Source organism: Salvelinus alpinus, chromosome 39, assembly GCF_045679555.1.
Source record: "Salvelinus alpinus chromosome 39, SLU_Salpinus.1, whole genome shotgun sequence".
Taxonomy (NCBI): domain Eukaryota; kingdom Metazoa; phylum Chordata; class Actinopteri; order Salmoniformes; family Salmonidae; genus Salvelinus; species Salvelinus alpinus.
The window spans coordinates 3,193,345-3,216,907 of NC_092124.1; the positions used below are offsets into that span (position 1 = coordinate 3,193,345).

Below are 23,563 nucleotides of genomic sequence, written 5' to 3' on the forward strand. Positions count from 1 at the left end.
AGCCGCACACAAGCCTAACATCACGATGCGCAATACCAAGCGTCGTCTGGAGTGGTGTAAAGCTTGCAGCCATTGGACTCCGGAGAAGTGGAAACACGTTCTCTGGAGTGATGAATCACGCTTCACCACCTGGCAGTCCGGCGGACAAATCTGGGTTTGGCGGATGCCAAGAGAACGCTACCTGCCCAATGCATAGTGCCAACTGTAAAGTTTGGTGGAGGAGGAATAATGGACTGGGGATGTTTTTCGTGGTTCGGGCTAGGGCCCTTAGTTCCAGTGAAGGGAAATCTTAACACTACAGCATGCAATGACTTTCTAGATGATTCTGTGCTTCTAACTTTCTGACAACAGTTTGGGGAAGGCCCTTTCCTATATCAGCATGACAAAGACCCCATGCACAAAGCGAGGTCCATACAGAAATGGTTTGTTGAGATCGGTGTGGAATAACTTGACTGGCAAGCACAGAGCCCTGACTTCAACCCCATCGAACACCTTTGGGATAAATTGGAACGCCAATTTCCCAACATCATTGCCCGACCTCACTAATGCTGTTGTGGTTGAATGGAAGCAAGTGCCCGCAGCAATGTTACAAAATCTAGCAGAAAGCCTTCCCAGAAGAGGGAATGCTGTTATAGCAGCAAAGGCCGGACCAACTCCATATTAATGGCCATGATTTTTTAATGAGATGTTCGACGAGCAGGTGTCCACATACTTTTGGCCATGTAGTGTATTATATTCTACTGAAGGGTTTAGTTTGCATGTAGTCTGGCTTCAGGTTGTATATGTCAGCGATATAATACTGAAATAGTCTAAACATCAACTGAATATTAGGCTATGGGTAAAATATATACACTCGCGGTGACACTGGCATGCGTGTTGAGTGTGTGGAAACGGGCGCGACTCCCTCTCGTGGCATCGCAGTTTTTAGGCGACGCGTCACTTAATCCACTTGCTAGGGAGGAGCGCAGGGCTCAGATGCTGGGGTCCTAGGCAGGCTGAGACTCTGTCTTATGGGTTGGACTTCTTACTAAAAGAATACCAACAGTGGACTAGAATCGGACCATCCGGTGCTATGGAGCTACAAAAATATACTTACTGATACTTCATTTGAGATTTGACATTTTTACTACCTCAAAGAACTCAAAGAAAGTCCCTGGCTGGAGCAGTCTTCAGTTTAAAAAAAAAAAAGGAATAGTTGATCCTGCATTTTCAGACAGAGGGATGGTGCTGTTATTGCGCATCGGTTTTTATTTTTGTTGGGGGAAAATTACGCATTTAACAGATGAAGCAATCTAGATTACACTGGAGATGTTTATAAATTCAAGACAATTCACATATGTGAGAAGAATGTCCCATTTCATCTCGTTTTCTTTGCATACTGGAAACAAACAAAACATTATGAATACCACTTTGTTTTCCCTTGGAATCAAACTATAACATTTTCTTTATGGAGTTTCAAAATGACATATTCTAATTTGATGAACGAAAGCAATGATGGAATATATTTTGAAAAAGCTCTCAACGAATCCTTCCTGGACCAAATCTTATTCACAGACAACAGCACCAACTCCATCAGCTGCACGAACATCACACTGGACCCCCAGGTCATTACGGTCGGGGTCTTTCTATCCGTGTTCATCTTGGTGGCTATCGTTGGGAACATTTTGGTTATCCTCTCGGTGCTATGCAATAGACACTTACAGACCGTCACCAACTTCTTTATAGTCAACCTGGCCATAGCGGACTTGCTATTGAGCATTATTGTGCTGCCTTTCTCCGCGTCTTTGGAAGTGCTGGGATGCTGGGTGTTCGGCCGGGTCTTCTGCAACATCTGGGCAGCGGTGGATGTGCTCTGCTGCACCGCGTCCATCCTCAGCCTCTGTATCATCTCCATAGACAGGTACATCGGGGTCAAACACTGCCTCAAATACCCCACCATCATGACGGAGAAGAAAGCCGCTGTCATCCTGGTGGTGGTCTGGGTCTCCTCCATGGTCATCTCCATAGGACCGCTGCTGGGATGGAAGGAACCGCCGCCGACCGACGAGAGCGTCTGCAGCATCACCGAAGAACCGGGCTATGCCCTCTTCTCCTCGCTCTTTTCCTTCTACCTCCCGCTTATGGTCATCCTTGTGATGTATTTCAGGGTCTACGTGGTGGCCCGGAGGACTACCAAGAGTTTAGAAGCGGGGGTCAAACGGGAGAGAAATAAGTCGATAGAAGTGGTGCTCAGGATTCACTGTCGGAGCATGCTGGAGGATACTTCCAAGAGTAAAAACCACCCGTTCCGGAGTTCGCTGTCCGTGCGCTTGATGAAGTTCTCCCGGGAGAAGAAGGCTGCCAAAACCCTGGCGATTGTCGTCGGGATGTTCATCCTGTGTTGGCTACCGTTTTTCTTTGTTTTACCACTGGGTAAGTGTTGGTTTGCATTATCAACATTTAACTAGCAATTGATTGGGGGTTAAAGAGGTCCACAATAGAGGCTACAGTCTAATTGCTTCTCTGTTTTAACCATATGTAAAATATGTGTCTCAGAATCTGTACGTTTGTGGGTGCGCTCACTTGTGTGATCAGTAGGATTCGCTGTATTGATTGACGAGTGTGCGTTTCACTGCGAGGATGTAGCCTATACCGCGTGTCCACATCACTCAAATACGATTAAATTACTTTAAAGTTATATCTTGTTCACTGTGCTTATGTTTACATATCGAAGTGCACTATTTAGAACGTGAAACATTATTAATTAAGCAAGGATGTTTGAAATTCATCCAAGTGCATAATTATTATGAGAAGGTTGCGCGCATCGTGCAAACTTCCAATAAAATACAGTCTTTTCATTTCTGAAATTGTGAGGTATTGGTTTTTCTTTTTTTTTCTTCTCTAGAAGATCAACGTAGCATACTGAGAAAATCCACAATTACGCACAATTACGCACTACATATATTCGGTAACAATGTACTAAAAACTATCATGAAGAGTTGTAATTCTGGCATGCGGCATCATTACACATAACTATAAGTCCGATTTTTCATATGCCTATATACATGTGCAATTCATCGATGTATTGTTTGCAGTCCATAGACATAAAATGTCCTTCAAAGGCGTCATCAATTGTGCTTAAAGCCCTACTGTTTGGTAGCAGTATGTTGAAGAGCAAATACAAGCCATTCCTATTTCTTTCCTGACATAAAAGTACACAAAAAAAAACTATTTTATTTATCCTAGTGATTAAGGAGTCACATTAAAATATATAATATTCCCCACCAACATTAGACAACCATACAGAACATTTGAATTGCTTAAATAAGTACATGAAATCAATGATTACGAGAATAGTCAGATGAATTGATAACTGACACAGACATGGTGGTGTTGCAGGAAGATTGGCATGCCATGAACCAAGAGGTTGTGTGTTTAAATCCCAGGTGAGGACATGTTGAATCATAATGTATAAATGAACATGCACCATGTAATCGTGTGTCAACTATGTACGTTTAAAAAGCTGTGTGTAATCAGCTGCACAGCTGTATTTAGTTAAGATTCCCAAACAATAGTCTCTACTTGAATGAACATATGAGTTGAGAAAACATCATTTTAAATTGACAGAATTTTTGGGGACAAAGTTTTCTCAAGTTGGAGCTTAGTTTGGGCCAACGAAAAGTTTTTTAGTTCAGGTTAACACTTGGACAAGAAAAGTTGAGCAAACAGAAAAAAGGCTGTGTAACCGGTTACTTAATAATAATTAGTTGAAATAACTAGAGTTGTGGGTGTTTGTTCTACAGTGAATCTCTCTGCAACAACAGGTCAATGGAAAAAGGAGTCGAAAGGGTGTAGGAGGTGTTCAAACACAACACATAGATACACAACACATAGATACACAACACATAGATACACAACGCATAGATACACAACGCACAGATACACAACGCACAGATACACAACACAATATACTATACAGATCATCAAACAGCAAAAAAAACTATGTGCAAGAGGAAAGTGCAAGAACCGTTGTCTGATGGTGATTTGAGAAACAAACAGGTGACTTGCTCACAGAGCAGCAGACAGTCAATAAAATGCTAATGAGTTGAAAAGTGCTTTACTGGTGAAATGGGGTCAGATGTAGAGACGAGAGGCACAACAGGAGTTAATCAAATACCACCCTAATTATCTCAGGTAATAGGTTTTATAAGGAGCATCAATGAGAATGACTGGGGCATAGCGGAGCCATTTATGATAACATCCCACTGGGCAAAAACTGGTTGAATCAGCGTTGTTTCCACATCATTTCAACCCCTCCCAAAATGATGTGATGACATTGAGTCAATATGGAAAACTGATTGGATCAATGTAAAGGGCATTTCATATTTTTGTCACCCAAATTTTAACCCAAGTCCAATGACATGGTGACATTTGTTGTTGATTTCACGTTGAATTCACGTTAGTTGACAACTCAAATCAAAATTAGATGTTGAAAGACACACACACTGTACACACCAATGGCGATCAGTGCCATTTAAGATGAGGGAGGACACACCTTTCTTTTCATGAGCATGGCCTCTTACAGCATGTTGGATGGCTGTCATTCATAATCCATTCACCCAGTTCAATGTAACAGAGATAGGTTAAGGCTACTACATGATACTGACGTTTTCCCTATACCCATCATGAGGTTGCTAAAACCTAGCCTATGAATGAAAGTTTACAACCTAGGTGCACACAGGTCGAGGGAACATTTCCGAGGTGACAGAAAGTGTCATATGGACAGACAGTGACACATTCAATACTGCCTTGCACACTCTTGCCTGTATCTAGCTGATCTAGGGTGTAATCATTAGTCCAGCAGTTGCAAACAGAGAGTTTCTATTGCACAAATTCAGGAAAGTTTATCCCCGTTTCGTTCTGATTACTTCCATTTAAGAAACGTTTTTCAACAGAATATGGCTAAATGAATACACCCCTGATCACACGTAAACACTGTTCACTTTCATAGCAGCCACGTTGTATCCCTTCTCGCATCTATGCGCTCTCCTCTTACCTTTTCACTTCGTTTGTGGACTTCAATCCAAAACACATCTGCTAAGTCTATGACATTAAAATATCTATTTATTCTGTTCCGTCTGACTGCGCAATCCACTGTTTCATCAGACTAGCCAGGGAATGTATAAACTTGATCTCCACTGTAAAAAGCATCCAGACATTTTCTCACATTTCTTTTAAACTAACATTTAGTTTTCAATGGCGGAAATATGTATAAACCTTGCTGTCTGTCTCTATGACATTTACAACATTGTTTCAATATTCAAATTCTATCTCCAGCTGACCCATAGTAATGAATGTGTCGGGAGTCGAAACGAGACAGACAGGCAGGCAGCTTTTCCCAGCCAGTCAAAATCATGAATCAGCTGGCATAATTTTTATGGATATACAGTGCATTCGGAAAGTATTCAGAACCCACTTTTTCTACATCCTGCCTTATTCTGAAATTGATTAAATTGTCCCCCCCCCCCATCAATCTACACACAATAGCCCATAATGACAAAGCAATAACAGGTTTTTAGACATTTTATCAAATTCATCCCCCCCAAAAAACTTAAATATCACATTTAGATAAGTATTCAGACCCTTTACTCAGCACTTTGTTCAAGCACCTTTGGCAGCAATTACAGCCTCAAGTCTTCTTGGGTAGGACGCTACAAGCTTGCCACACCTGTATTTGGGAAGTTTCTCCTATTCTTCTAAGCAGATCCTCTCAAAATCTGTCAGGTTGGATGGGGAGAGTCGATACACAGCTATTTTCAAGTCTCTCCAGAGATGTTCGATCGAGTTCAAGTCTGGACTGTGGCACTCAAGGACATTTAGTGACTTGTCCAGAAGCAACGCCTGTGTTGTCTTGGCTGTGTGCTTAGGGTCATTGTCCTGTTGGAAAGTGAACCTTCACCCAAGTCTGAGGACCTGAGCGCACTGGAGCAGGTTTTCATCAAGGATCTCTTGGTACTTTGTTCTGTTCATCTTTCCCTCGATCCTGACTAGTCTCCTAGTCCCTGCCACTGAATAACATACCCACAGCATGATGCAACCAATACCATGCTTCACCTTAAGGATGGTGTCAGGTTTCCTCCAGATGTGACGCTTGGCATTCAGGCCAAAGATTTCAATCTTGGTTTCATCAAACCAGAGAATCTTGTTTCTCATGGCCTGAGAGTCTTTAGGTGCCTTTTGGCAAACTCCAAGCGGCCTGTCATGTGCGGAGTGGCTTCCATCTGGCCACTCTACCATAAAGGCCTGATTGGTGAAATGCTGCAGAGATGGTTGTCTTTCTGGAAAGTTCTCCCATCTCCACAGAAGAACTCTGGAGCTCTGTCAGAGTGGACATCGGGTTCTTGGTCACCTCCGTGAACAAGGCCCTTCTCCCCCGATTGTTCAGTTTGGTTGGGCGGCCAGCTCTAGGAAGAGTCTTGGTGGATCCAAGCGTCTTCCATTTAAGAAAGATGGAGACCATTGTGTTCTTGGGGACCTTCAATGCTGCAGAAATGTTTTGGTACCCTTCCCCAGATCTGTGCCACACAATCCTGTCTCTGAATTTTATGGACAATTCCTTGGACCTCATGGCTTGGTTTTTGCTTTGACATGCACTGTCAACTGTGGGACCTTATATAGACAGGTGTGTGTCTTTCCAAATCATGTCCAATCAATTGAATTTACCACAGGTGGACTCCAATCAAGTTGAAGAAACATCTCAAGGATGATCAGGATGCACCTGAGCTGAATTTCGAGTCTCATAACAAAGGGTCTGAATACGTATGTAAATAAGGTATTTCAGATTTTATTTTATTATAAATTTGCAAAAAAATCTAAAAACATGTTTTCGCTTTGTCATTATGGGGTATCGTGTGTTGATTGGTGAGGACATTTTTTAATAGATTTTTTTTTAATATAAGGCTGTAACGTAACAAAATGTGGAAAAAGTCAAGGGGTCTGAATACTTTTGGAATACACTGTATACAAAGAAATGTCAATTGAAAAAAATGTTAAATTAAACAAAGTGTAGCTAGTTTGCAGTCTTTCCAGCTTCAGTTGGAAGTGATTGTTTTATCTGTGTTGTTGGCTAGCTCCTCGGAACAACAGTGTCCTAACAAGTGAGCACATTTTCTATGCCAGGCGAAATCGCACCTCATAAACTCATTTTTATGGATGCATCCAAATAAATGTCACTAGAAAACAGCTTAAACAAATGCAAATGCAGCTCCTGTTGCTGTTATTCTGACTGCACTTTTTGAAGTGACTGCAAGTTAGTCATAGTTGGCTAGCTAGCAAACAAGGGATAAGAACGTTGCCAGCCAGTATGGCAATGGAACATTTAGAAGGAACAACTGGGTTTGCTAGCTAAGTGATTAAAATTGAAAGTGAAAAACAAAAATATGAAATCCCGCTATCTCTCTCTTGCTTTTCCTTTATGTTGGAAGAAATGTATTTGTTCAAAACTGTTAAACTATTGTCTTTCTCTCTCTTTGAGTCAACTACTCACCACATTTTATGCACTGCAGTGCTAGCTAGCTGTAGCTCATGCTTTCAGTACTAGATTCATTCTCTGATCCTTTGATTGGGTGGACAACATGTCAGTTCATGCTGCAAGAGCTCTGATAGGTTGGAGGATGTCCTCTTGAAGTTGTCATAATTACTCTGTACGTCTATGGAAGGGGGTGAGAACCATGAACCTCCTAGGTTTTGTATTGAAGTCAATGTACGCAGAAGAGAACAGAAACTGTAGACCTTCATTGCAAAACAGTGTATTTTAATCAATTATTTGATGACGTGAATATATTTAGTCTAGTTTTATCTAAAAAGGATAACTTAGAAAATGTTTTTTACTGAAATTCACTGAGGAGTACAGTCCTCCCCGTCCCCTTCTGAGGAGCCTCCACTGGTACACACACACTCTATACCTCGTCCTTTCTATTGCATTATTTACAGTATGTATCAGGAAAATCATTCAAAAGATGGCCAGCACCACTTCATTAGTTACACCCAGCGCTCAAATGTTTGGCTGCAGTTCTATACTCTTAACAACAGAACAACAGAACAAATGGACTGTGCCCCCAAGATAGACAAAAGATTTTAGAGATGGGTAATTCTAAAAGCGATATTCTGGCAAACATTGCTTTTGGAACAATGCGGGAGTTTAGTCAGGCAGGAGTTTAGAGAGGGTGGCATCTTTTAGAAGTTTGCAATAGGGCTTTCTATAATGGGAAATCCTATTCGCTCCACAGATGTTAGGTTGAAAAGGAAAGTGTGTTTAAAACCATTGGGGATTTCCATCTCAATGGACCACTGTTTGTAACATTGTTGCAAGCCACCACAGCCTTGTTTTGTATAAGCCTACACATAACATACTATGCCTACTAATCAAGTTGAGTTCCTTAGATTTCATTTCCTACAATCCCCCGGAATGTTATTGTGCGTACTTGGCTGTTGGCTGGCTGATAGCGTCTCCTGGCACGGCCCCAACCAGCACGCTCTGCTACTTGTGCCAGGCTAGCTGAGGCCCCCCCAGCCCCAGCCTTCCAACCTCCCAGCCTCTCAGTCCTCCAGCCCTCCAACCTCCAGTCCCTCAGTCCCCAGCTCCCCAATCCTGATTCAATTACGTTTAAGTTATATATCTCTTTCACTGTGCTTGTGTTGACATATTCCAAGTGCACTATTAAGAAAGTGAAATATTAAACAAGGATATTTCAATTTCATCGACACGAAAGAGTCTATTAAGAGAGATGGGTAATTCTAATTGGAGTAGTCAGGCCGCTGACCCCAGGAACACAACGGTCCACTGCCCTTATGACAGCTGTAATTGAATTCCTCCCATAGTCTCAACAACACACGCCCAACAGCCAGGATGAGGGGAATAAAAAGGAGGAGGGGGAAGGGAGGAGGTAAAGATGGCACCATTCCACACGTACAATACCCCTCTCGTTCTTTTGTTCTCCCCCCCTTCTCAAAACGTCTCTGCCTTTCCTGTTCATGTCTCTGAGTTAGCCACGCAATGGCTTGGGTAGAACGAAGTGAGAAGCATGGCTTGGTAACCTCATGATAATGCACAGAGCGAGGAAGTCAACTACCAAGACATTTCATTCAGGGCGCAACAATAAATCCACAATAAGCAACCACTGAAGGCATTGTCATCATCTTAGGCTAAAGAAATGTGGCTTTGATGATGCTCGTGACTCAATTTCTGTGGCTCCAGTCCCCATGACACATCTATTTGTGTTGGAACACAAGCTTTTAGCATTTGTCCGAACACACAAACGCACACGCAAACGCAAACGCACACGTACACAAACACACACACGTACACACATACAAACACACACACACACACACACACACACACACACACACACACACACACACACACACACACACACACACACACACACACACACACACACACACACACACACACACACACAGCCTTAAATAGTTACCAAAATCTTTCAAATGTTATCACCTCACCACTCAAATGTAGAGCGACCCTCCAATTCTAGGAATGCAGAGCAGTTCAAAAGAGATAATGTTTAACACTTCTTCTACGAGCCTTATCGCTGTAGGAATGTCCGTGTTAATGTGGTGGCGGAACTGCGACAGACTGACAGCAAGAGAAAATAATGTAATACAGTCAGCCCAACGTTTCACTTTTTCCAATAAACAAAATGTCAGTGCTGTCCATAGGTCTAATCCGAAAAAACGGAGAGAAATATAAACTTTGGGGCCGTGTGCTGTTAAAGCCGAGGAACAAAACAAAAAATGAATCTTGAGGCCGTAATGTCTCTGCCTTAAGGAGATGAACTAGTCATATATTATACGCAGTAGGCAATGTGTATAGTAATGTGACAAAAACCTTGATAATGGATACACAGGACGGCATAGCACGCTCTGAGGCATTACAAACATTAGTAATACAACTCTAACCATATACAGTACCAGTCAAAAGTTTGGACACACCTACTCATTCAAGGGTTTTTCTTTATTTTAACTATTTAACTATGAAATAACACATATGCAATCATGTAGTAACCAAAAAAGTGTTAAACAAATCAAAATATATGTTATATTTGAGATTCTTCAAAGTAGCCACCATTTGCCTTGATGAAAGCTTTGCACACTCTTGGCATTCTCTCAACCAGCTTCACCTGGAATGCTTTTCCAACAGTCTTGAAGGAGTTCCCACATATTCTGAGCACTTGTTGACTGCGTTTCCTTCACTCTGCGGTCTAACTCATCCCAAACCATCTCAATTGGGTTGAGGTCTTCACGATTATTCTACAATGTAGAAAATAGTAAAATAAAGAAAAACCCTTGAATGAGTAGGTGTCCAAACTGTTGACTGGTACTGTAGATATCCGAACTCCGTACTTTTACAAACAGAACAGACACGTTGTACGTAACCTGAAACTGTAATTACGTATCGCTTCTGATTGTTACAAAGGCATCTGATGATGGCCTCGGCACCAGTATCAAAATGTTATTGAAGACACTGATGTTGTAAGGAAGGAGGCCTTTCACTCCAAGCAAAACGAGACTACTGTATGGATTTGTCCCAAAATGGGCTCCTGAGTGGCGCAGCAGTCTAAGGCACTGCATCTCAGTGCTAAAGGCAACAGACCCTGGTTCGATTCCAGGCTGTATCACAACCAGTGATTGGGAGTCTCATAGGGCAACGCACAATTGGCCCTGCGTCGTTAGGGTTTGGTTGGGGTATGCCTTCATTGTAAATAAGAATTTGTTCTTAACTGACTTGCCTAGATAAATAAAGTTTGCGCCATCTCCTACATAGTTCACTACTTTGACCAGAGCCAAATGGGTCAAAAGTAGTACGCTATATAGGGAATAGGGTGCCATTTTGGACATACCACATGACCAAATATGTTGTTGCGCTTTTTTCGCATGATACCATTATGAATATCCCCATACCCGTGGCGGGGGAGAGGTGGGAGGGGGCAAGGGGAGCTCTGCTTTGCCAAAGGAAATAATTAGCTCAGGAAAAACAGGCCTGCACGATGTTATCTTTGAGGATTTTTTTTTTTTTCATTTCACATTCTTGATAGGTTCTGAGAATACTTTGGCCAATAGCGAGAGGGGCTTTGCCATTTGTTTCTCTCATCATCTATTTGAAAGAAGACAAATTGTGAGGGCTTGTCAAATTTAGTAGGTTGTGTCCAACAATAGGCTACCTCTGTAAGCATAGCCTTCCCCCTTAACTATATATATATATATAATTATTCTTGCGTCTGATAGGCCTACAGCAGGTTGAATATTGGACAATGTGGGTTATTGAATATTGGACAATATTCAACCTGCTGTAGGCCTATCAGACGCAATAATAATTATTCTTCCATACCTTTTTTGTACAGCCAAATGGGTGGAACACTTAGAGGATTTGTCCACTTACTCCATTTGTACAGAGACGGATCTTTCTTAGCACTTGTAAGCATTTCCGCAATCAACTCCTTTCTCCGTGGCACTCATTTGTTCACTCTGATTCATAATGGACCACTATTCCCAGAAACCAAAACTAGTAAAAACAGAAAGTTGAATCAGAAGTGTGTCCTACTATGTCCTCTTGTGCTTTTCTCAGCCACATCTCTAAAGGACATCCAACATAACTAGTCTGGAACAAGAATCTTATAACTCACCTTCAACACGCCATAAACAGACTTAAAGGGATACTTCATCCAAATGACAAAATGACACATTGGTTTCCCTACCCCGGTCTATGGACATGGAGTGCAGTGTTACCTTGTTCATAGACTACTCACAGGGATAAGAAAAACAATGTCATTTTTTATTTGGTTGACTACACCTTTAACACTCTCTTGAATGGGGCGGCAGGTAGCCTAGTGGTTAGAGCATTGGACTCGTAACTGAAAAGTTGCATGATCAAATCCCCGAACTGACAAGGTAAAAATCTGTCATTCTGCCCCTGAACAAGGCAGTTAACCCACTGTTCCCAGGCCGTCATTGAAAATAAGAATTTGTTCTTAACTAACTGAACATTTTTACAAAAATACTCTCTTGAAAACAGATACCCTATGAAGGCTTACAGAAAGCGTAAGTAAAAACCGCAAGTTAGTATTCAAAGTATCTAAGTATCATATGGCCCAGCCAGATCCATCAGCCAGACCTGTACGTGACTCACTCCAAGTGAGTGGCACCTGTCAAAGCTTGCACAACACTCATTACACTGTAGCACAGTCCTTTGTAGCCCTCTCCACTCAAGGTTTCAATTACAAAGCATTGATTCATAGAATAATGACCTTTACATTGAGTGTCGTCTTAAATTAAGTAATCCTCTCCCCCAACACTACACCGCAGTTGATTGACAGGTAGGTCATTTGCTTATTATAAATGGCTGACATACTGAATAGTTTCCAGGTAACAATTAACTTAAAACCTGCCGTTAAAATGCTTTCTAACTTTTTGTAAGCATGTATCAGCCATTATAACTGTGTCACAATGTATTATATCTGCTGGTTCTAAGTATGACAGAGTTTCTCCTGGAATTGGGAATATTACAGCTGAGATGTCACCAGCTCCTCACGCACTTGAAAGTTTACAAACCTGCATTTTTCAAAGCATTCAATTTATAGCTTAAATTGATGTATACAGGGCCTTCAGAAAGTATTCACACCCCTTGACTTTTTCTGCATTTTGTTGTGTTACGGCCTGAATTTAAAATGGAGTCAATTGAGATTGTTTGTCACTGGCCTACACACGATACCCCATAATGTCCAAGTGCAATTATGTTTTTAGAAATGTCTTGAGTCAATAAGTATTCAACCCCTTTGTTATGGCAAGCTTGAACAAGTTCAGGAGTAAACATTTGCTTAAGAAGTCACATAAGTTGCATGGGCTCACTCTGTGTGCAATAACAGTTGAACATCATTTTTGAATGACTACCTCATCTCAGTACCCCACACATACAATGATCTGTAAGGTCTATCAGTTGAGCAATGAATTTCAAACACAGATTCAACCACAAAGACCAAGGATGTTATCCAATGCCTAGTAAAGCAAGGCACCTATTGGTAGATGGGTATAAATAAAACAACCAGACATTGAATATCCCTTTGAACATGGTGAAGTTATTAATTACACTTTGGATGGTGTTGCCGGAGAGGAAGGAAACCGCTCAGAGATTTAACTGTGACTTTAAAACAGTTACAAAGTTGAATGGCTATGATAGGAGAAAACAGACGATAGATCAACAACATTGTAGTGACTCCACAATATTAACCTAATTGACAGAGTTAAAAGAAGGAAGCCTGTACAGAATACAAATATTCCAAAAAATGCATCCTGTTTGCAATAAAGCACGAAAGTAAATTCTAATTCACATTTCAGAAGGACCATAATTTAAAACAGAAGGCCAAATCTACACTGGAGTTGCTTCCCAAGAAGACAGTGAATGTTCCCGAGTGGCCTAATTACAGTTTTGACTTAATGCGGCTTGAAAATCTATGTCAAGGCTGTCTAGCAATGATCAACAACCAACTTGACAGAGCTTTAAGAATTGTAAAAAATAATTGACAAATGACAGAGTCATCCATGATTCACCAAACTATATTTTGAAAGAGGAAGCAACGTACTTTAAGCATATGTTTTAAGTTCAGTCTCCTCCATATCCACTAACTGAAGTTACTTGAAAGGATAAAAAAAAAAAATAATAGTGTAAAATGAACAGCTATACAGAAAGACTCATTGGACGCCTAATTACAGAGGAGGAACTTCTAGATGCAATTAAAGCCTTCAAGTCCGGGAAAACTCCAGGTCTGGATGGCATACCAGTTGAGGTACAGTACCAGTCAAATGTTTGGACACACCTAGAAAGAATTTATAAATATTGCACAATCCAGGATTTTGCAGCTGGTCTGTGTTTCATTTTCAATACATTTTCTAACATTTCAAAAACCTGTTTTCACATTGTCATTATGGGTTATTGTGTGTAGACGGGCGAAAAAATTATCATATTTAATCCATTTTGAATTCAGATTGTAAGACAACAAAATGTGCAATAAGTCAAGGAGTATGACTACTTTCTGAAGGCTGGGACTCTGGGAACTCTGTTAAACTGTCACGACTGAACTTTTCAAAACCATATCCTCACAAAATACTAAAACAAAACATCTTCTCGATAGAGAAGCTCCACATAAAAGAGACTCCGTAATCTCCTAAAAGCAGTTTAAGTACTATAAAGTAGTTATTCATCTCCGGCTGCTGATGTGGTCATGGCAACAGCGGCGATGTGTCAAGGCAACAAGCCAAATCAATCCAGGCACTTCCTAAGTAGCATATGACTCGTGACTACAATCGGAATTCATCGCTCAAAGTTGATGTCATTTTGCCAATTAGAATCAATACACAACTACTTTGTCCCATGATGCCTTGTGTCTGATAGTTCATTTTAATGCTGTGTTGTCGTGTTGAACCAGTCAGCAGTGAAGCCTCTGGGAAGAACAGGACCAAAGGGACATAAATCTCTCCTTCTGGCAGATGTAAATTGGCATGACTCATTCTTGAAACACGATTCCTAGCTCCGCACCAGATGAAAGCCAATGTCAAACTGGACAGATGAGGGCAGACTAGGGGAAGGAGGGTATATAGTTGTTTATATGACACACACCCCCTGCGGCAAAGTTAGAAGTGTGTGCATGTGAGTGTGAATAATGAATCTGTGTGTACTGTATACACAACAGACCTGGGTTTGAAATCTTTTCAAATACTGTGAACGTTCCCTTGAGTCTGCCTGGATTGCCAGATGGGCACACTTTAGGGACTAATTCATTGGTTACATTGCGACAGGCAAGCTCAATCACAGCAAACAGCAAACTATTGTATAGTTCCCCAAAAAACTGGCAGAAAAGAACATGCGCTGTATACAACACACTGATAGTTGTATCTTTGTTTCATCATCAGCCGTCTACATAAAGAACACAACACTAATAACGAGAGAAAACGAAGCAAGCCTCAAACAATGAACCGCCGGTTAGTTTCACTCTGTCTACATCACCCACCTAATGGTACCGAGTCTTCCTGTGGGGCCCCTCTATGGCCCTGTCTAACAACAGTACAGTAGTAGCCTAATGGGCCACATACATCCAACAACAGTACAGTATAATGGTGTCATCAGTCAGATCCCACACAGGGGGTCACACGGGGTTGTCTGGTTCTTTAAAGGGATAGTTATGTACAGTAATGCCCCAAAACTCCGGCTTGGTGGTGGCGGGTTCCTCAGAGCAACACTAGCACACCAATTACCCGTTACACACAAGCACACGCACGACACACCAATTACCCATTACACACAAGCACGCGCAGACACACCAATTACCCATTAGACACAAGCACACGCAGACACACCAATTACCCATTGCGCACACACACGTATGCACACACACACACCAATCATGTCCAAAGGAACACGCTTTCATCTCAGAGACCTGACTACCACCCAAATTACCACCATACTGGCCAAGAGAGGAGGCCTGTTGTGACCCTATGTCAGGTTGTTAAAGCCACTCCAGTGGGTGATGATGGCTGATGATAACCTCCCCTCCCTCACTACGCTACCTCCCTTCCTCTCTACTTGCAAGTGTCCCTCTCTTTTGCTATGTACATCTTTGCTACTGGTATAGTGCCTGTGAAGCCGGTGCAACGCTGACACTTGCAAGTAGACTGTGTGTGCGTGTGCGTGTGTGTGCGTGTGTGCGTGTGTGTGCGTGTGTGTGCGTGTGCGTGTGTGTGTGTTTTCCTCACAAGCATAGTAAAACAAGGAACATTTGGACAAGTGGGGACATTTCACCTGTCCCCACAAGGAAAAAGTCTATTTTAGGCTTAAGGGTTAGGGTTAGGGTCAGGGTTAGGGTTAGGGTCAGGGGTAAAAGTAAGGCGGTACGGTCCGGTACGGTGACCCGGCAAAATAAATAATGTGGGTACGTCGTAGCAGTAAAACATGAGCCTATCACAAAAATGTAAATCCAAATGTCAAGAAAACTGTAGGCTATTACATCAATTGGCTATTGCACCAATGCATAGACAACGAGGATACCGCCTACAGGGAGGAGGTCAGAGACCTAGTCGCGTGGTGCCAGGACAACAACCTCTCCCTCAATGTGATCAAGACAAAGGAGATGATTGAGGACTACAGGAAAAGGAGGACCGAGCGACGGGGCATCGACGGGGCTGTAGTAGAACAGGTTGAGAGCTTCAAGTTCCTTGGTGTCCACATCACCAACAAACTATCATGGTCCAAACACACCAAGACAGTTGTGAAGAGGGCACGACAAAGCCTATTCCCCCTCAGGAGACTGAAAATATTTGGCATGGGTCCTCAGATCCTCAAAAGGTTCTACAGCTGCACCATCGAGATCATCCTGACTAGTTGCATCATTGCCTGGTATGGCAACTGCTCGGCCTCCGACCGCAAGGCACTACAGAGGGTAGTGTGAACAGCCCAGTACATCACTGGTGCCAAGCTTCCTGCCATCCAGGTCCTCTATATCAGGCGGTGTCAGAGGAAGGCCCTAAAAATTGTCAAAGACTCCAGCCACCCTATTCATTGACTGTTCTTTCTGCTACCGCACGGCAAGCTGTACCGGAGTGCCAAGTCGAGGTCCAAGAGGCTCTTAACAGCTTCTACCCCCAAGCAAGACTCCTGAACATCTAGTCAAACGGCTACCCAGACCCCTCTTTTACCCTGCTGCTACTCTCTGTTTATAATCTATGCATAGTCACTTTAACTCTACCTACATGTACATATTACCTCAATTACCTCGACTAACCGGTGCCCCCGCACATTGACTCTGTCCCGGTACCCCCATGTATATAGCCTAGCTTGTTATTTTACTGCTGCTGTTTAATTATTTGTTAGGGTTAGAATTATGGTTCGGGGTTAGGTTTAGGGTTAGGAGTTAGGGTTAGGTTTAAAGTTTTATTTTTTTTAAATGTTAAAAATATAGAAATGTCCCTTTAAGGCTAGGTTAAGCCATAGAGATTTAGGGTTAGGGGTTAAGGGTTAAGGAAAATTGGATTTTGAACGGGAATCAGTTGTTTGGTCCACACAAGGATAGTGTGCGTGTGTGCGACGTCAGCTCCAATCTAAACTAAACTGCCCGCCGGTCCCTAAGGAGAGGGCTCAGGCCAGGGCAAGGAGAGATGAAGGAAAGGAGGGCCAGTCAACACCGTGGCGGAGATGAGATGAGATTAGGGACGTGGGGGCTGTACCAAGCGTTCCTCTCCACTGAAACATCTCTACCGAGAGTACCATTTTTTGTAGCTGTCTATGTACCTCTACAAACCAATGCTGGCACGAAGGCCACACTCAACAAGCTGTATAAGACCAAAAGCAAACAAGAAAATTCAGTTCCAGAAGCGGTGCTCCTAGTAGCCGGGGACTTTAATGCAGGAAAACTTCAATCTGTTTTACCTCATTTCTACCAGCATGTTATATGTGCAACAAGAGGGAAAAAAACTCTAGACCGCCTTTACTCCACACACAGATGCGTACAAAACTCTCCCTCGTCCTCCATTTGGCAAATCTGACCATAATTCGGATGTTGCCTGTAATCCATGGCTTCTGGTTAGGATATGTAACTATGGTCACTGTGGGGATCACGTCATCTATGCACTTATTGATGAAGCCGGTGACTGATGTGGTATACTCTTCAATGCCATCGGATAAATCCCGGAACATATTCCAGTCTGTGCTAGCAAACAGTCCTGTTGCATCCGTGTCATCTGACCACTTCCGTATTGAGCGAGTCACTGGTGCTTCCTGCTTTAGTTTTTGCTTGTAAGCAGGAATCAGGAGGATAGAGTTATGGTCAGATCTGCCAAATGGAGGACGAGGGAGAGCTTTGTATACATTTCTGTTTGTGGAATTAAGGTAATCTAGAGTTTTTCCCCTCTAGTTGCACAGGTGACATGCTGGTGTAACGGATGTGAAATGGCTAGCTAGTTAGCGGGTACGCGCTAGTAGCGTTTCAATCAGTTACGTCACTTGCTCTGAAACCTAGATGTAGTGTTGCCCCTTGCTCTGCAAGGGCCGCGGCTTTTGTGGAGCGATGGGTAACGACCGTGCTTCGTGGGCAACCGTTGTTGATGTGTGCAGAGGGTCCCTGGTTCGCGCCCGTGTCGGGGCGAGGGGACGGTTTAAAGTTATACTGTTACACTGGAAAACATTTGGTAAGACCGTTTTTCAGATTCCCTGCATTAAAATCACTGGCCCTATATAGCTGTTTATGGCACTATACTGTACATCTCGTTGAGTGCAGTCTTAGTGCCAGTATCGGCTTGTGGTGGTAAATAGACAGCTATGAAAAGAAATAGATGAAAACTCTCTAGGTAAATAGTATGGTCTGCAGCTTATCAAGAGGTATTCTAACTCAAGTGAGCAAAACCTAGAGACTTCCAGAGATCGCGCACCAGCTGTTTTTTTACAAAGAAACTTACACCTCCCGCCTTAACCTTACCTGAAGAAGCTGCCGTTCACTCTTGGCGATGCATAGAAATAACAGCTAGATGTATCTCATTTGAGGCCAATTCTCGTCATACGCACAAAATGTCAGAGTTTAAAAAATGAAGAGAGATGAAAAATGTCTCGCACAGAAGTTATCTTAAAGATGATCACAGATCCTAACGCCTCTCTCCTCTGTCCCCTCCCAGGTTCCTTCTTCCCGGCACTGAAGCCATCTGACATGGTCTTTAAGGTCATCTTCTGGCTGGGCTACTTCAACAGCTGCATTAACCCTGTCATCTACCCGTGCTCCAGCAAAGAGTTCCAGCGCGCCTTCACCCGCCTCCTCCGCTGCCAGTGCCACCGCCGCCGCCGAGTCCTGCGGCGCTTCTACGACCAGCGCTGGCGCACGGCCGTCAAGGGCCATCACCACCAGGGCATAGATGGCAGGGAAATGGGTACTATGGGTATTGGCGATGCCAGTGTGACAGACCACCGGCCGGGGTACGCCATCAACCATGAGTCGTGCGGGAGCTCGCACTACTACAAGGGCACTCAAGGACGTTCACTGAGTTTTAAAGGGTGGAGCCTGTTCTCGCCACTGCAGAAGTCATCGTTCCAGCTCAAGGAGAAGATGAACAATCTGTCCAATAAGATTAAGGGAGGCGTCACGGCCCCCTCCCTTGCGAGGACAGAGATTGACACGGTTTCCATGGGGATTTACAACGAAGTCGCCGAGCAGAGCTGCTATCAGATCTATGACCTCACAGAGTGCTACGGCCTGAAGGAGACAGACATCTAGATTCTAGAGGGACAGACAAAGGGATTGGCGAATTTGGATGGCCACTGTCATTCAATTGCTTAACCTTCTTCAACGACATTTGCAGTGACGCGGCAAGTGAAAGCGCTTGCTGGTTGCCATTGGAGTATCAACATGGGGAATGACCAATATACTTCCTTCCTTAAATCACCTAAATGGGGTTTGCCGTTGCAAAGCAGAAAGACGTAAAAGTCAAAGGAAAGTGCTCTTTTTCACTTGCACCATGGAACGGAAAGCGGAAATTCCACAAAATGTAATATCGGAACTTGGGGTTATCATGGGACCATTTGACCAGCAAATAAACAAGACTGGAGGAACATTTGTCTGCAGAGAGTTGTTTGGACATCGATCAAAGGCTTGAGTTCATTTTGTCTGGAAATGGCCCAATTTGATCCAAGCACCAAATAGCTCCAAAATATGATATCAAACTTTAATGATTGTATCGTGTTTGTTTCATTTTGTTGGATGGCGATTGAAGTGAAGTGGAATGGAACGTTATTTATTTGAGCTGCGTTAAAAAGACAAACGCAGAACAATAAGTGGGTCTGGAAAAGGCACTTTCTGGACAGGTGGCAAGATGTCAAACTGACTTCTCATTGATAGGCTGGGATCATCAGCAGCCCGTCAACTATGTCCTTTGAGCATTCTCACTCTCAAGTCCAAACAGCTCAACCCCTACAACCAGCAGCAACATCGAGACACAAGGTCACAACTCACAACCCCCATTTGACCATAACCTACAGACAAACACCCCTTTTCTAGGGTATCAGATCATCCGGCTCGACTTAACACAACGCAGCTGGGCATAGACGTGTGTTCTCTTAGAGAAAACACACATATCAAAGTGAAAGCCACTGACTTGAATGACGAAAGCATGATATGAGTAAAGATAGGGTAATGTATGGGTAATTATAATTACATATGATTCTTTTGCTAAGTGAATGAGTGAAGTGTGATGATCTGACATTAGCAGACCTCTGTGAAATTGCATTATAAAAGCGATGGGTCACATTCAGACTGGAAACAATGTATGGTGCAGTTGAATAAGTACCGTGGTGTATTTACCTTACCTGCAATCAGAGCCAGAGAGAAGAGAGGTCATTTATCTTTTGAAAGGACAAGGATTGACAGAATCCAATCCTTGAACACATTGATTAGAGTATTTGTCTGTTCTTTGCATTGCCAAAAATACGCTTTTGTTTCGTTTGTACTTGCTGATGGTTCAATGACGTCTGTCAATGTTAAGCAAAATAAAATGGGGGAAAAATACAACTTTTTTTTTTCATGTCAGTCCCAGAGGGCCTTGGTCGGTGCAGGCTTTTGTTCCAGCCTAGCACTAAAACGCTAGGCTGAAACGATTCAACGGAGCAACTGGTGAAACCTTAACTGGCTGTATCAGGTACATTGTACGGTGGCTAGGTTCGGACAAAATACCCACACAAACTACACACCACATATGCATTGTAACTACATATTGTACTGTACCTGTCATTCCCAGCAGGTGTCACTATTGGCAGCTGCTATTTACCATTTACTGAAATGCCCTACCAGCTGCATTCCCTCACAATCACAATTCAGTTATAATGTCCATGATCACATCAAAGACGTCTTCTCTGACACCATTTGAGTAATAGTAGCACTACCAGAGTAGTAAAACTACTGTACCACAGATGAGGGCATCAAAAATGGTTCCTTGCCTCTGTGTGTTACACACCGAGTGTACAAAACATTAAGAACACCTTCCTAATGTTGAGTTGGTTGTCTAGGTCTTAATTGAAAGGGGAAAAAACAAAAAGCTACAGACACTAGGACCTGCATGAATGAGTTTGACAGCCTTGATCTACACTGAGTGAAGTGGATTTAACAAGTGACATCAATAAGGGATCATATCTTTGACCTGCATTCACCTGGTCAGTCTATGTCACAGAAAGAGAAGGTGTTCCTAATGTTTTGTCAACTCAGTGTATATCCCCCCCAATAACTTTTGAGACAAAGGAAAGCACTAGACATAAATCATAGTCCTCTGTGTCCTAAACGGCACCCTATTCCTTATATAGTGCACTACTTTTGACCAGAGCCTGTATGGGGCTTAATGGGGGATAGAGTGCCATTTGGGACGTTGCCTTAAGTACTGTATGAGTCAGCCGCTGTGTGAGGGGCCTAGCCAAAATTTCTGCCAAGCTGACAATAACAAAATGGCCATACAAGCAATTACTCCAGACATCAGCTAAGAGGACTGAGAGAGGGAGAAAGAGAGACAGAGAGAGAGAAGAGAGTGAGAGGGAGTTTTCAAGTTGTATTGTCATGTGCACAAGAACAGTGAAATGCCTTCCTTGTTTTCCAAACAATGAAGTAATCAATGTCAGTAGTAATACAATTGAAGTCGGAAGTTTACATACACTTAGGTTGAAGTCATTAAAACTTGTTTTTCAACCACTCCACAAATTTCTTGTTAACAAACTACAGTTTTGGCAAGTCGGTTAGGACATCTACTTTGTGCATGACACAAGTCATTTTTTCAACAATTGTTTACAGACAGATTATTTCACTTATAATTCACTGTATCACAATTCCAGTGGGTCAGAAGTTTACATACACTGAGTTGACTGTGCCTTTAAACAGCTTGGAAAATTCCAGAAAATGATGTCATGGCTTGACATAATTTGAGTCAATTGGAGGTGTATCTGTGGATGTATTTCAAGGCCTACCTGCAAACTCAGAACATCTTTGCTTGACATCATGGGAAAATCAAAAGAAATCAGCCAAGACCTCAGAAAAAAAATTGTAGACCTCCACAAGTCTGGTTCATCCTTGGGAGCAATTTCCAAACGCATGACGGTACCACGTTCATCTGTACAAACAATAGTATGCAAGTGTAAACACCATGGGACCGCGCAGCCGTCATAGCGCTCAGGAAGGAGACACGTTCATTCATTTTAATCCCACTTTGTAGTGCAACAAAATTTGAAAAAATTCAAGAGGGGTGAATACTTATCAAATAAAATAACATTTATTTATATAGCCCTTCTTACATCAGCTGAAATATTAAAGTGCTGTACAGAAACCCAGCCTAGACCCCCAAACAGCAAGCAATGCAGGTGTAGATGCAGGAACAACTCCCTAGAAAGGCCAAAACCTAGGAAGAAACCTAGAGAGGAACCAGGCTATGAGGGATGGCCAGTCCTCTACTGGCTGTGCCGGGTGGAGATTATAACAGAACACGGCCAAGATGTTCAAATGTTCATAAATGACCAGCATGGTCAAATAATAATAATCACAGTAGTTGTCGAGGGTGCAACAAGTCAGCACCTCAGGAGTAAATGTCAGTTGGCTTTTCATAACCGATCACTGAGAGTATCTCTACCGCTCCTGCTGTCTCTAGAGAGTTGAAAACAGCAGGTCTGGGACAGGTAGCACGTCCGGTGAACAGGTCAGGGTTCCATAGCCGCAGGCAGAACAGTTGAAACTCGAGCAGCAGCACGGCCAGGTGGACTGGGGACAGCAAGGAGTCATCATGCCAGGTAGTCCTGAGGCATGGTCCTAGGGCTCAGGTCCTCCGAGAGAGAGAAAGAAATAAAGACAGAAAGAGAGAATTAGAGAGAGCATAATTAAATTCACACAGGACACGGGATAAGACAGGAGAAATACTCCAGATATAACAGACTGACCCTAGCCCCCCGACGCATAAACTACTGCAGCATAAATACTGGAGGCTGAGACAGGAGAGGTCAGGAGACACTGTGGCCCCATCCGATGATACCCCCGGACAGGGCCAAAGAGGCAGGATATAACCCCACCCACTTTGCCAAAGCACAGCCCCCACACCACTAGAGGGATATCTTCAACCACCAACTTACCATCCTGTGACAAGGCCGAGTATAGCCCACAAAGATCTCCGCCACGGCACAACCCAAGGGGGGTGCCAACCCAGACAGGAAGACCACGTCAGCGACTCAACCCACTCAAGTGACGCACCCCTCCTAGGGACGGCATGGAAGAGCACCAGTAAGCCAGTGACTCAGCCCCTGTAATAGGGTTAGAGGCAGAGAATCCCAGTGGAGAGAGGGAAACCGGCCAGGCAGAGACAGCAAGGGCGGTTCGTTGCTCCATAGCCTTTCCGTTCACCATCACACTCCTGGGCCAGACTACACTCAATCATATGACCCACTGAAGAGATGAGTCTTCAGTAAAGACTTAAAGGTTGAGACCGAGTCTGCGTCTCTCACATGGGTAGACAGACC

General features: G+C 43.1%; 1 protein-coding gene across 1 annotated transcript; it reads left to right on the forward strand.

Annotated features, from left to right (window-relative positions):
* Positions 1–969: 969 nt before the first annotated feature.
* Positions 970–21,861, forward strand: LOC139566862 (alpha-1A adrenergic receptor-like). Its single transcript, XM_071388185.1, has 2 exons — positions 970–2,412; positions 18,712–21,861. Exons 1-2 carry the CDS (start codon positions 1,461–1,463, stop codon positions 19,302–19,304), a joined length of 1,545 nt encoding a protein of 514 aa, XP_071244286.1. The 5' UTR covers positions 970–1,460; the 3' UTR covers positions 19,305–21,861.
* Positions 21,862–23,563: the final 1,702 nt, after the last annotated feature.